Source organism: Ananas comosus, unplaced genomic scaffold (assembly GCF_001540865.1).
Source record: "Ananas comosus cultivar F153 unplaced genomic scaffold, ASM154086v1, whole genome shotgun sequence".
Classification (NCBI taxonomy): domain Eukaryota; kingdom Viridiplantae; phylum Streptophyta; class Magnoliopsida; order Poales; family Bromeliaceae; genus Ananas; species Ananas comosus.
In genome coordinates, this window is record NW_017890569.1 from 1 (window position 1) to 9,660 (window position 9,660).

A 9,660-nucleotide genomic window follows, 5' to 3' on the forward strand; every position below is an offset into this window, starting at 1 on the left:
ATATAAAATAGGCTTGGAATACTATCATAGGACCAAGCTATGGTGTTATTAGTTTTTAGCCTGTTAGAGTGGACGAAATGTGGTGGTTAGAAAGATGTGGGGACTTAGGACTTGAGTAAGGTGGTTGGCATTGAATAGTTAATTAACGGGTAAAAATATTGCAAAGGGGTTAAATTAACGTGGGAAACTCGATTAGCACATCCTTAGTGCTATCGATAATACCCAGCGGACTCTTCTCTCTCTCTCTCTCTCTCTCTCTCTAACTATAGTATAAGAGCTAGGACTGGTATACTATCGATATACTTCTGAATTTTTGTTTTCAATACTTTTCAATAATATAGATCAAGTCTAAACGGAGCTGAATCGTGATTTGAAACGATCATTGAAACAATGGTTGTACGATAGTATACCAGAGCCTATATATATATATATATAGTCCAGCTATGGTGCTTGTAAAAGTACCAAGTATTTGGTGCTTGTAAGTTTTTTACCGTTAGATCTACTCTTCGGATCATTTTCAACCATTAGATTATACTATTCAACCAACCACCCACTCAACCCTAGGAGGCCCACATCATCCTAACCGCATATCTCTTAATCCAATGGCTAAAAATCTACAAGCACCAATAACTTGGTACTTTTAAAAGCATAGGAGCTCAATTATATATATATATATATAGAGAGAGAGAGAGAGAGAGAGAGAGAGAGTTCTGCTAGAATACTATCGGTAGTAAATGGCTCGGTTTACTACCGATTTGTTTTCGATGATAGAGCTTCCAAATTGATGATCGGCACTGTTAAACATGATCTAAACTATTTAAACTATTTGGAAATCAAATTTCACACATTTTCGATATTGTTCTCTTGTCCATCAAGTGAACAGAAAAATGAATGACTGGAAATGAATATCCTTCAAAAAGTGATGATACAATTTTTATATTTGAGATCTAGAGTCTAGATGTTATTTTAAATAGTTTAAAGAATTTTTTAACAAAAATTTAGTTGATTTGAACTTTTCTATACCGTTAAACGAGCAAACGCACCATATCGGCCATTAAAATTATAATTTTGTGACCCTTTGATCGTTCAGTTAGTGATGCCAAAAAATCATGAAATTTGACTTCTAGATAATTTAAATGATCTAGATCATGTTCAACGATGCCGATCGTCGATTTGGAAGTTTTATCATCAAAAAGAAATCGGTAGTAAACCGAGCAGTTTACTATTGATAGTAGCCCAGTCAAACTCTCTCTCTCTCTCTCTCTCTCTCTCTCTCTCTCTATATATATATATATATATATATATATATATATATATATATATGTATAGGCTCCTATGATGGGATGTCCGATTTGGTGATCGGTTCCGTTACACATGATCTACACTATTGGAACTATCTAGAAACCAAGTTTCATAATTTTTTGACTTCGTTTGTCTAGTGAATGAGTAGTCTCAAAATGAACGGTTGAAAATAAAAATCTCATAAAAAATAGTGATAAAGGACTCAAATTTCAAATCGGAAGTATTGATCTTGCTATTAACATTAAGTAGAATTTTCTATTAAATTTTCATGTAATTTGAATACTTTTACACCATTGAATTTAAAATGTGCCGCATCGGCTGTTAAAATAGTCATTTTTGGAACTTTTTGATCGCTTAATAAATGATGTCAAAAAATTATAAAATTTGGTTTCTAGATAGTTCTAATAGAATAGATTATACCTAACGGGGCCGATCGTCGAATCGGATGTCCTATCATCGAAAACAACTTACAAGCACGAAGGTCCCGGTACTTTCGAAAGTATAGTAGACAGACTCATATATATATATAACTCATATATATATATAACTCATATATATATATATATATATATGAGTCTGTCTACTATACTATATAGAGTTGGACTGGGCTACTATTAGTAGCAAAATCTCATTGTTGCTACCAGTTTTTTAGCTTTTGGATCAACTCTTTTTATTATTTCTAACCATTAGATTAAATACTATAACCCAGTGGGGACCACTCAATCCTAGGGGGACCACTCAACTCTAACCGACTAATATCATCCCGACCCTATAATTTTTCATCCAAGGGTTAAAAACTTGATAGCAAAAAGAACGTTTTACTATTAATAGTATTCCAGCCTAATTTTATATATATATATATATATATATATATATATATATATATATATATATATATATATACCCCCTTCAAGGGTTAGATATATTTTTAAATTTATGGAGTAAAGTACAATATTTGATATATTGAGTGGGGTTTTCTGTATTTTAGCTTATAAATATAGATAGAGTATTTTAGGATATTTTTACATATAGGTGTGTTTTTGTTAGCAGATAGGCATAGGATAGAATATATGGTTCAAGCTCTTCAGATTGAATTAATTTCATAAATTTTNAATTTTAAGGTGACGAAGTAAAATAAAGCTAAACCACAAAATAGTTAAATGTAACTTTCGAACCACATAATGACAAAGTGAAAATGAGCTTAAACATAAAAAGGCAAATTGAAGTTTACCCTTTATTAAATAAGTAAAGAAAATATTAAATTTTAAAATAATACTACTAAATGAAGCTATTAATATTTAGGAATCCCCAATTCAAATTGTAGAACAATAATTCAAACTACATAAAAAAAAAAAATTAAGGGATCTCATTCAAAATTCCCCAAAGTCGAGGGTCTCTCAGCACTTTTTTCCCCCCAAAAGTTTTACTACTACGTGGCGTTTTTAATGCAAAAGTTGGGTTGAATCATTCGTTTTCGTGCAAATTTAGGATGCTATGGTACAATCCTAAGTCATATAAGTGTCTAGAGACTAAAAATTCAGCGACAGTGAGAATTAAATCCAATAGGTCAAAGAAGTACTTGTGTGTGTTAATTATTTATTGTACTTTTTTTTTATTCTCTTTTTTTTTTTTTTCCTGTACAGTAAATTGCGCTTTTGCTTCAGCAAAAAGTTAACTATTTTTTTTGAATATAACTTTAAAACACCTGTATTGTAATTTAAGAAAGTTCCACGAACTGTATTATAGTTTAGGGTTTATTTCATATATGTCCCTGCAGACATAATGAATGATAAATATATTTATATAAAGTTCAACTTTCATATATTATTTCTATAAAAATTCTAATATTTTTAAATATGTCTCCACTGTTAGAATTCGTTATAAAAATTTAGTTAATCATAGATTAAATACTTAACTCTGGTTAATTTTTGACATTTTTACCTCTCTTATATTATACTGTTATGACTTTTGAAGGGACATTTGTGATGGCAAAATTGAAAATATGAGTTGAGCTAAAATACTATCGATTGCAAACGGACTCCGTTGGCATTCATTTGTTTTCGATGATAGGGCCTCTAAATCGACGATCGGCACCGTTGAACATGATCTATACCATTTGAAGTGTTTAGAAATCAAATTTTATACATTTTCGATATTATTCTCTTATCCATCGAGTGGACACAAAAATGAACGGCTGAAAATGAATATTCTTTAAAAAATGATGATAGGAGTCTTGTAATCAAGATCAAGAATATAGATCTTGTTTTAAATAGTTTAAAGAATTTTCTAACAAAAATTCAATTGATTTGGATATCTTTACGCCGTTAAACGAGAAAATGCCTCATATCGACCATTAAAATTATAAATTTTGAAACCATTTGATCATTAGGCAAATAATGTCGAAAAGATTTGAAATTTGATTTCTAAACATTTCAAGTGGTGTAGATCATGTTCAACGGTGCCGATCGTCGATTTGGAGACTTCATCATCGAAAATAAATGGGTGGCAACGGAGCCCGTTTGCTATCGATAGTATTCTAGCTCAACTCTTGAAAATATAAACGGTTTTCTAATGATTCTGTAACGGTAACAAATTAGAGAGACATATTTGAAAATATTAGACTTTTACAGAAAGAACATATGAAAGTAAAACTTTATAGAGATATATTTGCTATTTACTATATTTACAGGAACCCGCATGAAATTAATCTTATAGTTTAATTATTAAATTGTCATAAACAAATAGTTACGAGCGGAATGTCTTATTTTAATAACTCAACAATTTGTCGTACTTAAAAAAGCTACCAAATTATACACAATAATAATAAGAGATTAATGCGCAAACATTTTTAAACGGATATAACTTTTCGCTAGAATATTCTTTTTCAGCATGTAATTCAAATTCAGAAATACTTTTGGAGAACTACGTGTCGAATCACAAAGCTTTTTCGGACGAATTTAGAGCCCAAATTTAACTATTTAAGCCACCCATTATAATTTAGTATTTTTGCCATATAAGAATGTACAATGATTTTACTACTTCACTTACTCATTTTACAACTATCCAACTTAAGTTGAATGATTATTATTTGAATATTTTCAATAAAAAAATAAAAAAAATTATTGAACTATACAAACCGCGAATCAATTACAGGCACTTATTAGTGTATAGATCCCAAATACAAGTAACTTATTTTGACATATTACCGAGCCTCAAATGGCTTCTCTTAGGAAGTTTATGTGAAACAACCGCTGTACTCTAAAAACTTAAGCCGTTAAAGATCGGTATTTATATATTTTTATATTTAACAGTTTATAGTAATGTTGTGATTTTTTACACTTTTTACAATACTTAATTATGCAGGTAGAATGATAGTTATAATGATCAGTGAAAAGAGACAAATTAAAATTTGACTCACTAGTATGTAAACTATTTCCTCTTTTGCAAAATCTAAATAATGGAACCTTTGCGTGACAACTATATATATTACATCTCTAAAAGTTCAACATATTAGATAGCGACTTTTGAACATTTCCTTTCAAAAATAAGAATATAATAAAAATTGAACTTGAAGTTTTCGGCGGCTTGGGCGCAGGCGGCAGACCCGCTGAACAAACAAAATTTCTTCTGTCCTCCTAAAATGTCATAGTTAATATAATTCAAAATATTTTAAATAGAAATAAAATTGGTGTATAGATTGTATATGAAAAAGTAACAAGTGGAACAATAAATTATTTTTAAATATTTTGTGTACTATAAGGTGGCCAGTGTGAGTGCAAAGTGTGACACCTCAGAATTGCATGAGAGTTTACAACTGACACTGTCATGTCTGGCCTTCAATGGAGGACAGCTGTGCTGTACAGCCACCCTTTACCTAAACCTAAGTGCAGCCGGCAGCAGCAATTTGGAAGGTGCAGCTGATGATGATTAATGAGAAGATAGAAGAAGAAGAAGAAGAAGAAGAAATATGTGTAAAGGGGGAAGCAAAAGGAGAAATCTGGTCATTTAATTCATGCTAATTTGGAATTTAGTCTTCGCTCGTGATTGCAAAAAAGCATACGCTACGTGCGATAGAAAAGTGCGATACTGAAATATTTTATTTATTTCAATAAAAAAATAATATGACGCGTATAATTTTTTAGATCTTATTGAGAAACAGTCAAGTATATTCATGCATGTTTGCAATAAGTTTTATTAAAAAAATTTAAAATAACTATTATTCTCTAAGGCTGCGTTTGGTTCGGGGATTAAAAACTTTGGTATAAATTTTTTTAACCCTAGGATAGCTTGTTATTCCAGAATACTTAGGAATAAATGTAAATACCGTTTGGTTGGTAAAGCTGGTATTCTAAGGATTAGCTGAAATTGTGTTTGGTTAATTTGGTGGAATAGTTGAGAATAGTGAAAAGAGATGAATGTTATATTTTTTATATACCTATTTTGCCCTTGGGTGCTCTTTCATATATATGGTTAATAATACACATACAAGTACATGTTGGTTTAGAAAATTTGATAAATTGATAAACTTTTTTATTTATTTGGTTATAATGTTAAGTTAATTAATATGTTTTTTAAAATATATTCTACTTGTTACGAAATCTCAACAATACATAACAAAATTAGATGTACGGCCAATCGATTTTTTTTTTAATTGTAGCAAAGTTGTAAGAGACGAAATTATTTAGTTACATCATTCGACATTATAACAAAGCATAATTCTCATTTAAAATATTCTAACACAATCAGTTTGCAAAACTGATGCAGAGAACTAAAAGTTAAAATACAACTCCAATCAACAAACATACCAATTAACTAAAACAAAATTTGTATATTAAAATTAATCAAAGCATTTTACGGCTGAAAGTAATCAGTGCAAACATAACATAACTTAACTTCCAATTACAAAGATATGGAAAACAGCACGCAATAACTTCAGTTTAAAGACACAGCACATAAGTTGAGAAGGAAAAAAAAAAGCATAAAGTAAAAAACAAATTTACATCATTCTCAATATTTTCCTCCTATCTATTGTTCCAAAGTTGCCCTGTTATCATAGTGCGAAGGGCGTCTCCTCTCCGAGACTCGTCTGGCCCAACAGGAGCTGATGATTCATCAAGTGTGTCGTCCATCGGCAATGAGTCCATTTGCATGTTGAAGTACCTATCGGTCCCTTGGTGTCTTTTGATGAAATTGTGTATGACACAACATGCGAGGGCAATGCGACACTGCACCTTGTAGGGAAATGGTGTTGCTTGTCGAAGCACCTTGAACCGCCTCTTTAGGATCCCAAAAGCTTTCTCAACTACGTTTCGCAATTGAGCATGACGATGATTATATAAATCTCGAGGTCCTCGATGCCTTCGGGCTTGTGCATTTACATCAAATTGGCTCAAGTGATATCGTTCCCCTCGATAGGGCGCGAGGAAGTGATCAGTATTCGCATATCCAGAATCAACAAGATAATATTTTCCTACACACACCAGAACACTTTATGAAAATTAGACAAATGATAAGCTGAGAAACACATCACCTTGCAAATCATTACTGACCTTCCGGGACAGCGAAACCGCCACTCTCGCAACACCATCGCAGTACCCTCATATCAGCTGCAGAACCCTCCCACCCGGTGCACACAAATAGAAACTGATGGTCAAACGAGCATGCGGCCATCATGTTCTGAGAAGTAAATCCTTTTCGACACCGATATCTTGGTTGCTTATGCTTCCGTACAACCACCGGTATGTGAGTCCCATCTACTGCACCAATTGCATTCTAAATTCAAAAGATAAATAAAATAGTTAGCTTCAAATATTTCGGGACTCCAAAGATTTCAAATTTTGTTTTCACAAAGTTTCAACTTGCGACTCACCTTGAATGGATAGAATGTCGGATTTTCCTTTATTCTAGGGTGTACTCCTGTATTTGATAGTGGGAGTTGGATGTAGTCATGCCTAAGTTCAACCACGCCGCGCAGTACATTATTAAAATGCCTGCTAATCGTTTCTCCAGAATGTTGAAAAGTTTCCGCCAAAACTCTATTGGCCACGGCATGACCTGTACCAAATAGAAATATACCAAGCTGCTCGTCAGCAGTTAAATGCCTAGTATTTTGTATAAAACCCCTTCCAACCAGTTCTTCTCGAAGCCTTGTAAACATAGTGGTGGTCATCCTGAAATGTTGATAACCTCTATCAGGGTGTCCACGCAATATGTCATGAATTAGCTCGTGGCCAGTAAATGGCCGAGTTCGACAAGGCTGCCTATAAATAGTGTTGTGGAATGAAAAGTCCCCCTCTTCGATAAGTAAGGCATGCACTTCTTCCCAATAATCTTCTTCCTCATCTAAGAATGTCATGAGATCGGCAACAAGTGTTGAAGAAAAAACACGCTGATTGTTTGCTCCAGCCATGACTGCATTTGAAGAAAAAACTCTGATGCAATATGTATCTATGCAATAACTTGAGCTTAAGTAATAAAGAGGACAATATAAGTAAACTGTACTGTGTTTAACATGTGTTGGGTTAGGATGACTTAAAGTCACACTGGCATAGTGGCAAATATACCGCATGTACTGCCCCCCTACCCTGTGATGGCTCAGGTAATAAAGAGCTCAAGTGAGAATGATGGCTGCAAGAGGTTTCCCACTGCCCCCCAACCATTCACGACCAGTGTTCTTTACTTCATCATTGCCGGAGCGAGTAACACGCAGATTTCAAGTTGAGAATAAGCAAAGTCATACATAGTTGCAGCAACAACAATTAACAATAGGAATCAATCAATTGAAGTACCATGGTTGCAGGAGCAGTAACTAAGTTATAGAGACTTGAAATTCCCAATTGTCATGTTACTTGCAATTTGCAGCAGTCACTTACCTCGAGTAATATTAATATGAACCCAATACCTGGAGGTTAGAAGAGGATTCATGTGTTGGCTCAGGTAATAAAGGGCCCAAGTCTGAATGGTGGCTGCAATAGGTCTCATATTGCCCCCCAAAACCATTCAAGACTGTTGCAAGCTTTATTCATCATTGCCGGAGCGCGCTTCGTTTGTATTTCAAGTTGAGAAGAAGCAAGCGGGGATTAAAAATGCTTGAAACAAATGATCTCCCATTGCTATAAAACTATATTTCTGTATAGATCTGAACAAATACCAAAGCATGCATGCCACAAGCGAGATGGAATAATTACAATATTAAACTGTAAGCATGATAAAGAAGCGAGAAGCAACTTGTTTGCATAATCCTAGACCAAATGATTCAGTTGGAAAATATTTTACAACGTGTTGACAAAAACATACTTTTGAAATCATGTTACATGAAACTTTTAGCCGTCACTTACCTCTAGTAATAGTAATTGAACCTAATAAGTGGAGGTTAGAAGAGAGTTGGAGATTAATTACATGCTGCTGCTGAACAATCATGTGTTGGCTCAGGTATTAAAGGCCCCAAGTCTGAATGGTGGCTGCAATAGATCACCTATTGCCCCCCAAACCATTCAAGACTAATGCAAGCTTTATTCATCATTGTCGAACCGCATACTGTTTGTATTACAAGTTGAGAAGAAACAAGCTTATACATACTAAGCTTGAAGCAAAGTCATACCATTTTGGCAAAATTATATTACCTTTTATACCTGGCCATGATTGAAAACAGATCAGATTATATAGGAATCATAAGCTTCAACTATGGTAGAACACACCAATTAATAGAAGTATGACAAACAATCGAAGTTCCACACTTGTAGGTACAATATATGAGGTAAAGAGACCAATATAAAGTTACTAGTTGCACAGGGATGTACTTACACAGGCACATATGCAAACAAAAGATCTGAACAAATTTTTTAAAAGCTACAAGTGAGATGGAATAATTACAATATTAAACTGCAAGCATGATAAAGAAGCGAGAAGCAACTTGTTTGCAAAAACATAGACCAACTGAACCAGTTCGAAAATTTTTTACAACGTCTTGACAAAAACATACTTTTGAAATCATGTTACATGAAACTTGTAGCATTCACTTACCTCGAATAATAGCAATTGAACCCAATAAGTAGAGTATTGAAGAGAGTTGGAGATTAATAACACTGCACCTTGCAGCTGAACAATCATGTGTTGGCTCAGGTAATAAAGGGCCCAAGTCTGAACGGTGGCTGCAATAGGTCACCTATTGCCCCCCAAACCATTCAAGACTGTTGCTAGCTTTATTCATCATTGCCGAAGCGCGTACTATTTGTATTACAACTTGAGAAGAAGCAAGCTTATATACTAAGCTTGAACCAAATAATCATCCATTTCGGCAAAACTATATTACCTGTTATACCTGGCCATGAAGGAAAATAGATCAGGTTATATAGGAAT

General features: G+C 33.5%; 1 protein-coding gene across 1 annotated transcript; it reads right to left on the reverse strand.

The window, feature by feature from the left end:
* Positions 1-6,181: 6,181 nt before the first annotated feature.
* LOC109703892 lies at positions 6,182-9,460 on the reverse strand. The gene is made up of 5 exons (XM_020224624.1): positions 9,325-9,460; positions 8,925-8,933; positions 7,172-7,713; positions 6,852-7,074; positions 6,182-6,772 (listed from the first exon to the last, which is right to left on the reverse strand). Exons 3-5 carry the CDS (start codon positions 7,709-7,711, stop codon positions 6,324-6,326), a joined length of 1,212 nt encoding a protein of 403 aa, XP_020080213.1. The 5' UTR covers positions 7,712-7,713; positions 8,925-8,933; positions 9,325-9,460; the 3' UTR covers positions 6,182-6,323.
* Between the last annotated feature and the right edge of the window lie 200 nt (positions 9,461-9,660).

What these genes read in the sequence shown, in the direction of transcription:
- LOC109703892 (XM_020224624.1), bottom strand. Translation starts at nt 7,711, where the DNA reads ATGGCTGGAGCAAACAATCAGCGTGTTTTTTCTTCAACACTTGTTGCC. An exon ending in CGACATTCTATCCATTCAAG is followed by an intron (nt 7,075 to 7,171) that starts GTGAGTCGCAAG and finishes TTTTGAATTTAG; the next exon opens with AATGCAATTGGTGCAGTAGA. An exon ending in CGGTTTCGCTGTCCCGGAAG is followed by an intron (nt 6,773 to 6,851) that starts GTCAGTAATGAT and finishes TGGTGTGTGTAG; the next exon opens with GAAAATATTATCTTGTTGAT.